This window comes from Prionailurus viverrinus, chromosome E1, assembly GCF_022837055.1.
Source record: "Prionailurus viverrinus isolate Anna chromosome E1, UM_Priviv_1.0, whole genome shotgun sequence".
Classification (NCBI taxonomy): Eukaryota; Metazoa; Chordata; class Mammalia; order Carnivora; family Felidae; genus Prionailurus; species Prionailurus viverrinus.
The window spans coordinates 5,755,961-5,772,836 of record NC_062574.1 but is presented as its reverse complement, the minus strand read 5'-3'; the positions used below and the strand labels follow the sequence as shown (position 1 = coordinate 5,772,836).

The window sequence follows — 16,876 nt, the reverse complement described above, 5'->3', positions numbered from 1 at the left end:
CAGAAGGAATGAACTGTAATGTCCTCATGGCAAGTGGTCCGGTAGGAAAGATCAAGTGCACGGCTGGTTTTTTTCTCCTTATTCTTCATTTCCAAAGACTGATTGTTCGAGTGTGTAGGTTCTACTTTTTATCTTGACTGGAGCGACTTGGAAAGCGAATTTAGCTTCTTGCTGTTGGTACAAGATCCTTGTGGGCCAACGTCTAAAAGCCCACATTCTGTTTAATCTACGAATGGCGTATATAATTCAGGAATAACTTACGAGGGAAGTCGTGAGCTCTCAGGGTGTTCGGGGCACACACAGGAGAAAACGAATGGTCTTTCTAACCATTCTTTCCTTAGCCCGTGCGAACACCCTGAAATCAACAGCAGCATCTCAGATGTCTGTCAGAGGCGATTACTTGTCAGACCTACTCCTGACGTCGTCTACTGCGTGGTGTAATTTTTGTTTATGGTTTAAATTTGTGGACAGTCATTTCCTGCAGCTGAGCACACATAAAAGTTAATTTGGCCTAAGTGGTGAAAAGAATCCCAAGACATGAGGGCAGGTAACCCTCTTCCCATTTCAAAACTCTGGTGCACACCGTCAGGATGTTCACAGCCCTGATTAATGTGCCTAATAAGCTGGAAGCGGTTCTCCGAATCCTAGGGGAGCGATACAGTAGGAGAACAAGAAAGCAATTGGAGGGAACGTGGTGCAGTAAGTCTTTGAAATTGAAACAATAATGCAAAAGTATTTTAATCTAAGGAGAGAAATGCCTGCAATGTCTGGATGAATAAAATTATAATGGAGAGAAATGGAAATTCGGCGCTTCTGCGTACGATCTCAGAAGAATGATCGACTCAGGCCCGACCCAGACGTAGGTGTGTGTGTGGAGGGAGTGGGAGGAATGAGTGATTTAAATTAATTCTCGGGAAGCCAGTGGGTGGCAAATGTTTAACCTCAGAACCACACCTGTGTGTTCAACAACAAACACACCCCTGCTTGGTACCTGACGGGAATCTTAAGACTCAACTCATCCGAACCGAGCCTGGGGTCTTGCAGTTCTTCCCCATCGGTGGCCCCCACCTTGGTGAGCAGTGAAAGAGTGCCTTGCACTTAGTGGTCCAGGACAGAAGACAGAGGACTATACCAGTCTCTCCTCCCTGCTCACCTCTCGTACCCAATCAACACACCTATTCCCCTCCCAAATCTCTCTCCAATCTGTCCTCTCTCCATTGTCAATGCCATCGCATCAGTCCATGGGGACTGCTTCTCTCCTGGGCTGCCGCCATCACCCTTCCACCGAGCACTTGGCCCTGAGTGGGTCTCGCTCCACCCCGTTCTCCGCAGCCACAGGCCAGTGGTGTTCCCACCACGTTGTCCTCATGCTTAGGCTCCTCAGTGGTTGATCATGGTCAGAATCTGGTTCCGTGAACCGCTCTGTTATCACCCCCATTTCCAGCATCCCAGCCACGCACACATGGGGCCATCCAACTGTTCCTCACGTTTTCACCCTTTGGTGCCTTTGAGTGTTCTGCTTCCTATGCCTGGAATAACCTCACCTCCAACTTCTTTTCCCAATGGCTAATCCTCCCTTTCCCACTGGCTCAAGCACCATCTCCAACAGGGGGTGTGAACTGCCTCCTTGGGGGAGGTTAAAGTTGGCCACCCAATGAACATGTCTTTCGCTTTATTTTTTGTTTTTATTTAAAAAATTTTTTAATATTTTTATTTATTTTTGAAGGAGAGAGAGAGAGACAGAGCTTGAGTGGGGGAAGAGCAGAGAGAGCGGGAGACACAGAATCTGAAGCAGGCTCTGTGCTCTGAGCTGTCAGCACAGAGCCTGACACGGGGCTCGAACTCACAAACCATGAGATCATGACCTGAGCTGAAGTTGGATGCTTAACTGACTGAACCACCCAGGCACCCCTGTTTTTGTTTTTTTGAGAAAGAGAGAGTGGGGTGAGGGGCAGAGGGAGGGAGAGGGAATCTTAAGCAGGCTCTATGCTTAGCATGGAGACCAACGCAGGGCTCTATCCCACAATGCTGAAATCAAGAGTCAGATGCGGGGTGCCTGGGTGGCTCTGTCAGTTGAGCGTCCAACTTCGGCTCAGGTCATGATCTCACAGTCTGTGGGTTCGAGCCCTGCGTCGGGCTCTGTACTGGCAGCTCGGAGCCTGGAGCCTGCTTTGGATTCTGTGTCTCCCTCTTTGCCACTCCCCCACTCATGCTCTCTGTCTCAAAAATAAACATTAAAAACGTTAAAAAAAAAAAAAAGAGTCAGATGCTCAATCAACTGAGCCACCCAGGCGCCCCTCCAATGAATGTGTCTAAGTACTCCGGCTGCCAGCCGGCTGAAAACACTAATGGTCTCTACTGAGCAGTAGCTCACCGAGATCAAGTGCTTTGGCTAAGAAAGCCGTGGGTAGATAACCTTGGTCTCGATGTGGGAAAGGCAACCGGTTATGTGCCATGGCATCATTCCTTAAGGTCAGGAAGCCTGCGCTCAAGGTTAGGACACTGAGCCAGAGAAGGCCACTGGAGCGTGGAGACATTCCTTTTGCTCGAAGGGGACAGTCCGCCTCCGGACTTTAAGAGCTGTGAAAAGTCCTTGAATCTGAATATGAGGAGTTAGCCAATTACTACGGAGTCAGGGAGCTCAGCTCGGAATATGCTGATACAGCTCAGCGTTAACAACTACAGGAAGAAGTAAGACTTGAACACGAAGAAACTCAACCCAAGCAACCAGACATCAACCGGCACCTGACAGGCTTCAGGAGCCTCTAATGAGATACTTTCTTTTTCCTCCTCAAAGACAAGATCAGTGTGAGCTTAACCTGCAACATAATCAGGAACCGAAACTTGCACTCACAGAGGAATGTGCCACGGTCTGCATTTTAGAAACTCTTAAATGATCTAAAAGTGAAGGCGCCAGAATTAAAACCCTTTGCCATACACACAGCCTTAAAATGTCAAACACACAGATTTGCATACACCAAGCCCAGAAAGACAACAAGCCTTGAGTTGATTCCCACTAAGATTCCCTTCAGCCATAAATCCCCGATTCTGCTCCAGTCCTGATGTTTTCTTGCCGAGGAGAAGAACGCATCACAATTGAAGTAATGTTTGGCTTTCCATGCTGCTGTGAGCAGCTCTTTTCAAAGTGTTCTCTTGCAAGGCCTCATCTGCATGTCAAATTAACAGATGCGGATTTGGAAAACCCAGCTCAGAGAAGCAACATCCACCCAGCCGGCAGATACGGGTGCTGAGAAAGAAAACAAACTCAATCGCAGCCATCACGTTACAAAAACGCCACCAGTCGATCAACACACGTACGCGACCTAACTACGAAGGAGAGACGCGGCGTTTCCAACAGGTACGCAAAATCACACCAGCAAACGGACGTCGTGTCCTCTCGAGCAGTTATCCGGAGTCCATTTGGGAAAACATTTCACCACGTATCTTTGGGACCCTTCTCTCGAAACAATTTGTAAGGGACAGTTGAGGCAAAGATATTAGTGTCTTTTCCTCTCTTATGGCTGTTACCGTGGGCGTGATTGTTAACGCTAAGCAAGTATCACACAGCTCCATAACCCAACCCCCTCGCCAGCTTTGGCTCTGCGTGATCGGTGTTAAAATTCAAATATCCAATTGCACGTCCAAAGGAGAGTCAAGAGAATATGTCTCAGACTCTGAAAGAACAGTCCCCAAAGAGGTGCACCAACGTGTGGTGCAACAGATGTTTCCTCGGAGCAAGGGCACGGCTCCAAAGACCATTATGCTAAAGGGATGTGGACTCATCTGGAATTTTATGCCCTGGCACGATTGCTTAAAAGGGAACCGGTTACTTCCCCATGGGGCGGCAAGGCTCAAACTTGGCGGCGCAGTGGAAGCACCTGAGGACCTTTACAAAGTACTGGAGGTCTTGTCCCCAGGTTGCTCTGCTGTTCCCTGCCTCGTGAAACATTCGTCTCGTTCTCTCTAGCCCCGGGTATGGTAATTGGGAGATAGGAGCCACTCGGTGTACGTTTGGGGAGCGGCGAATAGGAACAGGTGGGCCGTGCCCGTGCGCCATGCTGGGCGACCGACAGTTCCGATCTGCCTGGAACAGGGAATCTTCTCTGGATGTGAGACTTCCAGCGCTAAAACCAGAACGGCCGAGGGAAAACCAGGATGGTTGGTCATCTTAGTGGCAGATACTACGCTAAATACTTGCAAAGATTACTTCTTTTTCTTTTAAGCTCATTTATTTATTGGGGCACCTGGGTGGCCCAGTCGGTTAAGCATCCGACTCTTGATCTGGGCTCAGGTCACGATCTCACAAGTTCGTGAGATCAAGCCCTGCGTGGATTCTCTCCCTCTTGGGATTCTCTGCCTTCCTCTTTCTCTCTCTCTCCCTCTGTTCCTTCTCCATTTGTGCAATCTCTCAAAATAAACTTAAAAACATTTTAAAAAATGGTTTGTTTATTCTCAGAGAGCGTAAGCAGGGGAGGGGCAGAGAGAGAGGATCCCAGCCAGGTTCCATGCTGTCAGCACAGAGCCCGGCGCAGGGCTCGAACTCGTTAACCACGAGATCATGACCTCAGCCACAATCAAGAGTCGGACGCTTAACTGACTGAGCCCCCGAGGCGCCCCACAGAGATTACTTCTTAATTCTGTCAACAACCTTATGAGACGGATACTATCATGAACACCATTTTACAGGCGAGGGAACGAAAGCTCAGAGCTGGTGAGCTTCCTGACACACAGTAAGCCATAGACTTGTGAGTAGCTGCAAGGCGGCCTGAATCCAGAGTCCCCATGCTTAATCATTACGCCGTATTTCCTTCCACTAACGTTGTGATGGTTGTTTTTTCGTGGGTTTGGTTTTTTTTTTTTTTTTTTTGGCTTCATTTGTTGCTTTAGCGTGTTGTCCCCCTGTGTGATGTTGTTTTTTCTGGGTAAGTGCCCTGGACAGTTAAAAGGTTTGTCACTCTTCACCAGCATGGCGTTTTCCAGCGCGGAGACGTCTAAGCTCGTCCGTCCAAAACCGCAGAGGAAACCCGGCAGGAATCTCAGCGAGGGAACCAGAAAGTGAGTCATGGAACTGGAGACAGGGAGGGGACCCATCTCAGCTGGTGCATCAGCAGACCCGGGACACTGAGAACCAGCTTGTTCTCCTGGTTGGAGCCACCGACGCTGAGCAGAGGACCAGGCACAGACCCCTGGTACACTTCTCCACCAAGGTAGGAGTCGTGCGAAACTCGTGTGTGCACAATGGGAGCACGTGTGAATGGGGTCATTCGTCCTACAGTTGTTTTAAGTAAAGACCCCTTATCGTGAGTGGGGAGGGGTCTGAGCATTACTAAGCAGAGAGAGAAAGAAATCCTTCACCTCAAATCCTTCCCTTTTTTTTTTTAATATTTATTTTTGAAAGAGACAGCGTGGGAGTGGCGGGGTGCAGAGAGAGAGAGGGAGACACAGAATCTGAAGCAGGTTCCAGGCTTTGAGCCGTCAGCACAAAGCCCGACACGGGGCTCGAACTCACAAACCACGAGATCATGACCTGAGCCACAGACAGATGCTTAACTGACTGAGCCACCCAGGCGCCCCTCACATCCTTCCTTTTGTCTTCCAAAGTGCCTTCCAAAATTATTTCAAAATGCTCCCAGCCACTTTTAAACCAAAAGAACACGAGTCTGTGGGTATTTAGAATACTAGTGGCTTTGTAAAATACCTTGTGATTTTTATCACATACAGTTCGGGGACACAGAACTTTGAGACTTTTTTTTATTTTAAAGTTTATCTATTTGAGAGGGAGGGAGACAGAGGGAGAATCCCAAGGAGGCTCTGAGCTGTTGGCACAGAACCCGACACAGGGCTCGATCTCATAAACCATGATATCATGACCTGAGCTGAAATCAAGAGTCGGACGCTCAACCGACTGAGCCCCCCGGGCGCCTCTAGGCTTCTGTTTTTAAGGCACGGTGTTTGTACAACCTTTGGTCATCTCATACAGGGCTCTGCTCACATCAGCACCAGGTTCTAACCAGCCGATCTAAGTGGGAGGGAAGACTGGAAACAAGTCTTACCCTGCTAGAGGCCGGAAGATCCAAGAACTCAACCGAAAGACCCTCGGAAACCCAAAGATCGCCATGTTTACCAGAAAGGAGGCTGTGCTGACGCGGGGCGGGGGGGGGGGGGGGGGGGGGGGAATCCATACCTGAAGGGAGCTTCCTTGCGGAATCGCTCCCAGAACTGCTGCTGTTCAACGTCGAAGGCTGAGCACCTCTGACGGAGGGCGGCCACCTCGTTCGCCTGCAGCGGGGCCACCTGCTGCCTCACAGCGATGGCCATCTTCTTCACATTGTCCCACTGCTCAGGCAGCTCCTGCGAAGACGCCCACGGTCCGGTCAGACCCACGCTCTGCCCCCCGCCATCGCCCGCAGGCCTGAAGCTGGACAGGTGCTAGGATGCCACACTGTGACGTCACGGCACGGCGTGCCCGTCCCCTACAGTTCTGACCCATCTCCGTGGTCGCCTGCTTGCCTGGCTATCATCTCCTTCTGACTCTGGCATATCCTTCTTGCCCTCAGCCTCTGACCCAGGAACCTGTGCCCTTTTTCTGTATTGCCTCAGAGTACTGCTTGACTGTTTTCTTTCAGGCCCCACATCCCCTTAAGGTCACCTTAACACTTCTCAGACTTGCTTTCCTTTCTCCGAATCAAAACTTTCAGTCATCCCTAAAAAAGAAAACACAAAACAAAACGAAACCACCAAAACCCTTCACCCACACCAACTGTCCCATCTATCGCCAACATTGTGCCGTTTCGTATTTACGGAGTTTCCGGAAGGCACTAGAGAGCGCACAGCCATTACACGGACGGCTCCAAATCGCGAGCCTTGGGTCCTCACCCAGCCCCGTTTCTCATTCACCTCGCCCCAACCTCACCCCACTCTGCGCTCCAGAAGCTTTCCCTCTGTTTCTTTTATTCAGGAAACAAACTGTGCACTGACCTCCAGCTGCTTAAACACCGTTTCTGGCAATTCTTGTTCATAGGTCTTTAGCAGCTCAATGGTGTGCTTCAAGGGCTCGAACATCTCATCAGTGCTGTTCTGCCGCTCTTTCAGAGCCACAAGGTGTCCCATAATCTCCACCAATCCTTTGAAATCTCCTTTTTCAACTTTCTTGAGCATGCCGCTCTCGGTATTTCTTATAAACACTTCAAGGTCGGCCAAGCTAAGCAAAGCAAACAGAACGTGAAGAAGCCTTCGCCTCCCACTCCTCAAAAGGAAGGTTGATTTATTTCCCCGACAGGAACAGCCATCATTGACAAACACTTTCCACGGGCCTAGCACTGTGCATACACTAGACCCTGACGGTGAGAATGCGGTCCTCTTCGGAAGGGTCACGGTCGTGTTTTCACAGCCGTGAAAGAGACCGGGACCTCCGTGCTGGAGGAGAGAGGACACGTTAGTGGGGCAACTGGTGAAATGGGAAGCGGTCAGCCTGTACATCAGAAACGAGTTCTACACCAACATCAACTTTCTGGTTTTGATCACTACATTATGATTAGAGAAGATGACATCATTTGAGAAAGCTCAGGGAAGGTACACGCGAGCTCTGTACGGTTTTGGCAACTTTTTTTTTTTTTTTTTTTAAGTCTGACATTATTTCAAGGTGAAATTTAGGAAAAAGAATTTCAAGACACTGGGAAAAAAAATATCATGGCCTCGAAAGTCATACCACACTTGGGTTTGATTTGGACACTCACTAGATGTGTAACCACGGCCAAGTCATTTAACATCTCTGGGCCTCAGTTTCCTCACCTATATGATTGGAAAAACTCACTGGTTATGGTGGGAGTTAAGTGAGATTCAGTCTTTATTTCAAAAATATTTATTGAGCATCTATTACATAGCATGAGATAGATCAATGTATCAAATATTTGAGCCCAACTGTGCCTCCAGTTTCTGGGGACAGAATGATAAATGAGAGAGGGGCGCCTGGGTGGCTCAGTCGGTTAAGCAGCTGACTTCAGCTCAGGTCATGATCTCACGGTTCACGGGTTCGAGCCCTGCATGGGGCTCTATGCTGACAGCTCGGAGCCTGGAGCCTGCTTCGGATTCTGTGTCTTCCTCTCTCTTCCCCTCCCCCACTTGTGCTCTCTCAAAGGTGAATAAATGTTAAAAAAAAAAACATAAAAAAAAAGAATGATAAATAAGGGAAACGAAGCGTCTGACTTTATAAAGTGTACATTCTCATAGGAAAAATAGGAAACAAATCAATGAAATAAATTGTATAGTTTCATGTGGCCTTGAGAGCTATAAGGGGACAGAGACTAAGGAGAGTCCAATTTTCTGTGGAGTGGTCAGTGAAGGCCTTTCTACAGAGGTGCTATTTGAGCAGAAATGGAAATTGTGTGAAGGAGTAAGCCACAGAAAGAAACGGGAGAAGAGCTTTTGAGTACAGGGCACAGCATGAGTCAAGGCACCGAGGCTGGATTCAGTCTGACATATCTGAAGGAAAGGAGAAAGGTCAGCGGGCAGAAACAGAAGAGGAATCGGGGAATCACGGAGGAGGGGTGAGGGAATCAACAGGGGTCAGACGCTGCAGGGCCTTGTTCGCCAGGGGCGAGGAGTCCAGATTTCATCATAAGCGCGAGAAATCTGAGTTGGAGAAGTATGTTTTCAAAAAAAAAAATTTTTTTTAATGTTTTATTTTTGAGACAAGGAGAGACAGAGCATGAGCAGGGGAGGGGCAGAGAGAGAGAGAGGGAGACACAGAACCTGAAGCAGGCTCCAGGCTCCGAGCTGTCAGCACAGAGCCCGACGCAAGGCTCGAACCCACGAACCGTGAGATCATGACCTGAGCCGAAGTCGGACGCTCAACCAACTGAGCCACCCAGGCCCCGGAGAAGTATATTTTCAAAAGATCTGTAGCTGGAGGAGAACAAGTTGTAGCCGGAGGTGGTGATGATGGCATTGGATATGGAGAGACAGGAATGGAAGCCAGGAGGGCATTTAGGGGCTCTAATGGTTGTGACAGAAGTTGATGATGATGTTGACTTTGGCCTGGAAGGTGGACTGGAGCGGTCCCTCCTGAGCGGTCAGGTTCAAGGTAATTTCACACGGAGATGCTAGAGGACCCACTGATGGATTGGAGCGGAGACACTAGGGGATGAGAGAAATCAGTAACAACTCCTGGAGATGGGGTCAATGGTGATGTCATGTACAGATTTGGGGAAGAACTGGCGAAGACTGGGGTTTTTTGGACGGAGAAGGTGGAGGGGGAGTAAGTCTTAAATGTATTGTGTGTAAGATGCCTCACAGACACTGGACACCTAGGGGGGATATCTGTGGGTCAGTTGCCTGGAAGTCTTGAGTTCCGGAGAGCTGAGGCTGAAAATATAAATTAGGTAGTTATCGGCACACAGGTGCATTTACAGGGACGAGTTAGGTATCATCTGGAATGAGAATGTAGATAGAGTTCAGGATTGAGATTTCGGAAATGCTAACATCTTGATGCCTAGAAGAGATGAGCCCAGCCAAAGAGACCAAGATGGCACGGCCAGTGAGACCGAAGAAAAATAATAAAAGTGAGGTATCCCGAAAGCCACACGAAGAAGCTCTTTGGGAAAGACAGAATAATCAGCTATGCCAAACGCTGCTGATGGGTACGAGTGAGATGAAGGTGGTCATGGTCACAGGATTCGGCCATATGGCCATCACTGGTGATCTTGACAAGGGTGGTTTCGGTGGAGTGGGCCAGGAAAGCCCTGACTGCCGAGTAAGCGGGAGAGGAAGTTGGAGACAACTGTACAATGCATGCGATAATACGGATAAATAACCCCTCCGCCCAAACCATGAAAATGCGTCGCTAAAGTGGCAAGAAATCAAGGAATCTCTGGAGGCTGAAGGTGTAGTGAAAGCAAGCACTGAATAAGGCTCCCAGCGGTCTTTCCTGTGATGGTTTCTAGTCAACACTGGAGACCTTGAGCTGCTATTCTGATTGCTTTGTGGGATGTGGGGACCTGGTGATTTAGCCTGGGGCCCCCACGAGGTGAGGAGGCTGGTAGGAAGCCGCATGTGAAATCGCGACACCGTAAGGGCGTATGAGAAACAAAACACAGAAAGGGCAAGGATGGAAGTTTCCTGCTTTCTCCTGGGCACTAGGTACACCCCTGCAAGTTGAAGTACAAGTGGTCTGGGGTTGGAAGAGCCCCTCGAAGACTGGCAGAAACAGATACAGATCTTTCCTGGAGGAATGCAACCAGATTCCAATCCTCAAAGGATTCCTGCAAATAAAATCCCAAGGAACGTGACGCTTACAATCAAAAGTCATAAAATACACAAGGAAAAAAGGCACCAAGAGTCGGAGCCAGCAGAAGCAGTGGGATCCAACCTGCAAAGTCTTCAAATACTGGAAGTCCAACTATAAGATCTCAATCTTTAACATATTTAAAAACAACAAGAAGTTCCTGTTGAAGTGTCTTGCTTAATTGTCTCCGACCCACGTAGCAGGAAAAAGTGCCTTCCTCGTAGTTTCTCAGACACCAGTTCAAGACTCAGAAAAAACACCTTCATCCTTCTGAGCACAACGTATCAGTTAAGACGGAAATGCTCTCGAGGCGCCTACGTGGCTTGGTCGGAAGAGCGTGTGACTCTTGATCTCAGGGTTGGGAGTTCGAGCCCCATGTTGGGTGTAGAGATCACTTAAATAAACAAAACTTAAAAAAAGAGGCAGAAATGTTCGCTGTTAGGTAGGAATCACCCTTCAGAAGCCTAAATAAGCACCTAGTCTCCATAGGTCACAGTTCCTGCCCCTGAACCTCGTATTTTAAGTTCTAATATAAATTCAGCATTGCCTGAACTGGCAGGAAGAGAGGCGATTTCAGAGGCTCTCCAAATATATCCAGACTCTGTGATCGTGCGTGGACCTTTGCCTTCTGAGAAGTGACAAAACTTACTGAAAATTATAGGCTGTGATGGCATTACTTTGTGAAGAGAAGCAGACAAAGCCTTTAATATGTGTTTTAGCAATTCAAAAATGATCATACTGTGCTATGCCGACAGCCAATTCCAGGAGAAAGAAGCTCATAATTGTTGGTAGGTCTTTATGTTACCCTTAATCTATGGCACAGAGAAACAAAACAGTTTTAAACTGTCAAAGCAGAAGTTGTCTTAAGATCATCTTCTAATGAATGTACTCTAAAACTGAAAAAAATTGAGGGGCACCTGGGTGGCTCAGTCAGTTCAGCATCTGACTTCAGCTCAGGTCATGATCTCGCAGTTCGTGGGTTCCAGCCCTGCATCAGGCTCTGGGCTGACGGCTTGAAGCCTGAAGCCTGCTTCAGGCCTGATTCTGTCTCCCTTTCTCTCTGCTTCTCTCCCACTGACAATCTGTCTCTCTCTCAAAAATAAGCATTTTTTAAAAATTTTTTAAAAAACTGAAAAAATTGAATGAAAGAGAACCCTTGATATTTGAGCAAAGAACAAGAAAATACAAAAATGAGTAAGCAAAATTTTATAAAAATGAAACAGAAGGTCTAAAACTGGAACGTATAATTAAAATTTAAAGCTCAATGAATGGATTCAACGGGAGATCTAAACAAAGCTGAGAGAATGAGACCACTGGGTGATAAAAGCGGAGACGTTATCCAAACTGCAGTGGAGACAGAAAGCTGTAAATTATGAAATTCATTAAAATACATGGACGATGGTGACAACAACAAAAAAACCCTCACACAAGTTTAGTAAGAGCTCAGAAGAAAGCAAGAGAGAGAGAATGAGCAAGAAGCAACCTCTGAGATCTTGGCTGAGAATTTTCTTGAACTGCTGAAAGACAATGTAAGTTCGAGAAAACCCACCAAAGTCCAGGCGGCATATCAAGAAACCCTCAAGGTCCTTCCTACTGATACCTTTACCAAAAAGGAAATGCAGATCTTAAAATTAGCCAATTAGCTGTAGAGCAAAGACTGACTTCTACCAAACCAAACCAAACCAACCAAACCAAAAAGCAAAAATCCCCCCAAAACGCAGATGGCTGCGTACTCAGACGTAAAAATGGCGTCTGGAACACGGTGGAATGCTGTTTTCAATAAACTCACAGAAAAGAGCTTTTATCCTAGAAATCCCTTGTCTACAAAGCCATTTTTGCCCCCAAGTAAAAGCAGAAAATACATGCATTTTCAGGCAAAGAAAGAATGAGAATTTCACCGATAGACTCTTAAAATAACGGAACTTCTAATGACCGTAACTCAGGAAAGTGGTCTGTAGTGTAGACAGATGCAACGAGCAAAAGGTATTGGTAAATATGTAGGCAGATTTAAATAAACATTGAGTGTACAAAAATGAAGTAGAATTGTGGTGATTAAATAAATAATAGAGCATAACCGAAATCGCTGGGAAGGAGAACATAATTTGATGAATCAATGGTTGAGATCAAACTATTCTAAAGACTTCCTATTGACTGTGAGGAGAGTACCAGTACTGACACATTTATTCCTTTCAAGGATGCTTATTAAAATAGCTATGGTAGGGGCGCCTGGGTGCCTCAGTCGGTTACGCGTCCGACTTCGGCTCAGGTCACCATCTCACGGTCAGTGCATTCGAGCCCCGCATCGGGCTCTGGGCTGATGGCTCGGAGCCCGGAGCCTGCTTCCGATTCTGTGTCTCCCTCTCTCTCTGCCCCTCCCCCGTTCATGCTCTGTCTCTCTCTGTCTCAAAAATAAATAAACGTTAAAAAAAAAAATTTTAAATAGCTATGGTAACCATAAGAACAGTAGACCTCGATCATATAACATCCAAATTAGCACAAGGAAAAAAAGAGAATTAAAAAAAAAAAAACAATGTAAAATTCAACCTCAAAGGAGGCAAGAAAAAAAAAAAGAATAGAAACTATATAATACAATGGTGGCAGAATAGATATTAATAAACAACACCCCCCCAGCTAAAAGATATATATTAAGGTGAATAAAACATTCAGTTCTATGCCGATCATTAAAAAGTAATCTTGAATATAAAGGCGCAGAAAGATTAAAAGTCAAAGGATACAATGAGCGACGCCAAGCTCATATCATACAGAGGAAATTGGTTTAGTTATATTAATATAAGACAAAACAGGCTTTAATATGAGAAATATAGTTAGTAATAAAGACGATTTTAATGTGTGGCTGAAAGTTCCAATTTGCTGGAAAGATATAAAAAGTCAAGCTGTGTATGCTCATGTAACACAACCTTAAAATATACGAAGCAAAAAGTGACAGAATTACAAGGCGAAATTGACAAGCTGCCATCAAAGTGGAATATAACTAAATAGAAGAGGCCACATCCAAGAGGGTAGGAAGGGCAGAGACATGGTCAGAACTACATGGACTTTCCAGACTGTCCACAGGAGGGAGGAAACTGAGGGCACAGTGAAGGGAGACAAACACACCCCCCACCCCCCACCAGAGAGCCCACATGGAGACGATTAATCCTCATAACATTAGGCTTTGAAAACCAGAGGGTTTAAATTTTGTGAGTTCTTACAACTAGTGGAACTTGAAACCTGGACTTTTAAAAAGTCAGTGGGCTTGGCTCTGGGAGGGCGGGGAGGCCAAGGGGAAACTGACTACCTGCCCTTAAAGAGACAGCACAACAAAAAGCCCAAGGAGATGCAGCAGAGAAGCAGCACTTTGAAAGGTGCCTGGGGGATATAGGAGGGAGAGTTACTTACTAATGTTACAGCATGTCCCAGAGACACAGAAATAGCTGGGGAACTCCTCCAGGAACCAAGAAACTGGCAGGTGCCAGTTCCTTCCCCCACCCCCCAGCATAAACACACAGCCAGTGTGGAACTTGCTACCTAACTTGCTAGCTCAGCTGCCCCGCCATTCTGTTCCCACCATGTTGTGTTTGGTTACCATGCTCCCCAATACACTCTTGGCCAGAGCCCACACAAGGCAATGCCACAGGCCTGGGAGTGTGCAAGCAATCCATATGGTGGCCAGCACCACCCCAAAGGGACTTCTTCCCTGGAGGGGAAAGATAGCCACCCACAGCAGTCGGCCTGTGGCCCTGGCAGTGGGCTGGAGACGGGCATCTGGTCTGACTGCAGGCCCCGACCACCAATGAAAGATTCTCAGGGGACAACACAGGGAAGGTGGCATGCAGTTTGGTGCTATTGCATCTCTGGCAAACGCCTGGTCTGACTCAAGTCAAGTCCAAGGCATCCTAAGAGTGGCCCATTAACACCACAGGAACCAAACCCTGCCCAGAGTAAGCAAGGAGAATCACCGCAGATGACTGGACTGAAGGAGAAAGCGACTCGGCCACAACAGATGGGCACACACATCACACATAGAACACATCCCTGAAGCACCAGGTTCTGGTGAACAGGGGACACTGCACTACCAGGAACCAGAGAACCTCTTCTTCATAAGAAGAGGGTCCTCCTTCTTCACTGTACTATTTTCAAGTGCAGTAAACAGCTGTCTGTCCTAACACAGAGAAACAGACACAGAGTTAGATAAAATGAGGAGACAGAGGACTATGTCCCAAATGAAAGAACAGGACCAAACCACAGCAAGAGACCCAAGCAAAACTGACGTAAGTAATATGTCTGATAGAGAATTTAAAGTAATAGTCATAAAGATGCTCACTGGATTTGAGAAGAGTGGAGGATATCAGTGAGATCCTTAACAGTGCAACAAAAAGGAACTAATCAGAGATGAAGTACATGATGAATGAAATAAAAATATGCTAAACAGAATAAACAGCAGACAAGATGAGGTAGAAGAATAAATCAATGACCTGGAAGACAGAATAATGGAAAGTCTTCAAGTTGAGCAGGTGAGTGAAAAACGATTATGCAAAATAAGAATAGACTTAGAGACCTCAGTGATAACATCAAGCATAATTTCATGTGCATTATAGTCATCCTAGAAGGAGAAGAGAAAGAAAAGGGTGACAGAACATTTATTTGAAGACATAATAGCTGAAATTTTCCCAAATCTGGGGAAGGAACAGGAACCCGGATCCAGAAGGCACAGAGATCCTCCAACAAAATCAGTGCAAGGAGGTCCACACTAAGACATGTAGTAATTAAGATGGCAAAAAGTAGCACTAAAGTGAATTTTTAAAGCAAAAAAGAGAGCAGTTACATACAAGGGAAACCCCATAAGGCTATGAGCAGATTTTTCAGCAGAAACTTTGCAAGTCAGAAGGGAGTAGAATGATATATTCAAAGTGTTGAAAGGAAAAAGCCTGCAGCCAAGAATGTTCTATCCAGCAAGGCAGTCATTCAAAATAGAAGGAGAAATAAAGAGTTTCTCAAACCAACAAAGTTTAAAGGAATTCATGACCACAAACCAGCCCTACAAGAAATGTTAAAGGGGACTGTGAGTGGGAAGGAAAGACCATAAGCAAGACTAAGGAAAGTAGGAAGCACAACACAGTAAAAGTAAGTATATCTGTAAAAATCAGTCCAGGGACTCACAAAATAAAAGGATTAAAATATGACACCATATACCTAAAACAAGGAGGGGAGAGGAGTGAAGATTGGGTTCAAAATTAAGCAACCATCAACTTACCATAGTCTGTTATAGGCAGAAGATGTTACATAGAAGTCTAACGGTAACCACAAATCAAAAACCAGTAATAGATACGCAAAAAAAAAATGAAGAGAAAGGACTCCATATATATCAGTAAAGATAAAGCCAACTTACAATGAGAGAAGAGAGCAAGAGAAGAACTACAAAAACAATCATAAAACAAGTAACAAAATGGCAATAAATACATACCTATCAATAATTGCTTTGAATGTCCACGGGTTAAATGCTCCAATCAAAAGACATAGGGTGACTGAAAAGTAAACAAGACCCACCTATATGCTGCCTACAGGAGACTCATTTCAGACGCAAAGACACCTAAAGACTGAAAGTGAGGGGATGGAGAAACATTTATCATACAAATGAATGTGGAAAGAAAGCCAGGTTAGCAATTACTGTATTAGACAAAATAGATATTAAAACAAAGATGATAACAAGAGACAAAGAAAGACACTATGTAATCACTGATGGGACAATCCAATGAGATGTAACAGCTGTAAATATTTATGCACCCAACAGACAGCACCAAAATACTTAAAACAGTTAATAACAAACAAAGGAAATAATCGATAGTAATACAATAATAGTAGAGACCTTTAACACCCCACTTATATCAATGGACAGACCATCCAAACAGAGTGTGAATAAGGAAACAGTGGCTTTGAAGGACACATGGGACCAGATGCATTCAATAGATATATTCACAACATTCCATCCTAAAACAGCAGAATATGCATTCTTTTCAAGTGCACACGGAACATTCTTCAGGATAGAGCACATATCAGGCCACAAAACACATGTCAACAAATTCAAGGAGACTAAAGTTATTCCATGCATCTTTTCTGACCACAATGCTTTGAAACTAGAAATCAATCCTAAGAAAAAAATCTGGAAAGGACACAAATTCATGGAAATTAAAGGACATGCTACTAAACAATGAATGGGTCAACCAAGATACCAAAAAGGAAATCCAAAAATCCCTGGAGACAAATGAAGATGAAAACAGAATGGTCCAAAATCTTTGGCACGCAGCAAAAGAGGTTCTAAGAGGGAAGTTTATAGTAATGCAGGCCAAACTTAAGAAGAGAAATTTCAAATAACCTTACACCTAAGGAGCTAGAATGAGAACCCACAAAACCCAAAAACAGTAGAAGGAAGGCAACAACAAAGATTAGAGAAGGAATAAATGAAATAACAACTAGAAAAGCCACAGAACACCTCAATGAAACCAGGAGCTGGTTTGTTGAAAAGATCAACACACTTGATAAACCTTTAGCCAGACTCACCGAGAGAGAGAGAGAGAGAGAGAGAGAGAGAGAGAG

General features: G+C 45.8%; 1 protein-coding gene across 1 annotated transcript in view; it reads right to left on the bottom strand.

Moving 5' to 3' along the window:
- DNAH9 (dynein axonemal heavy chain 9) overlaps positions 1 to 16,876 on the bottom strand; it is a 330,380-nt gene that overhangs the window by 248,704 nt on the left and 64,800 nt on the right. The window contains exons 18-19 of the mRNA XM_047832566.1: positions 6,979 to 7,201; positions 6,185 to 6,351 (exon numbers count right to left, since the gene is read on the bottom strand). Coding sequence (XP_047688522.1) covers positions 6,185 to 6,351; positions 6,979 to 7,201 — 390 coding nt within the window. The remainder of the gene's footprint in view (positions 1 to 6,184; positions 6,352 to 6,978; positions 7,202 to 16,876) is intronic.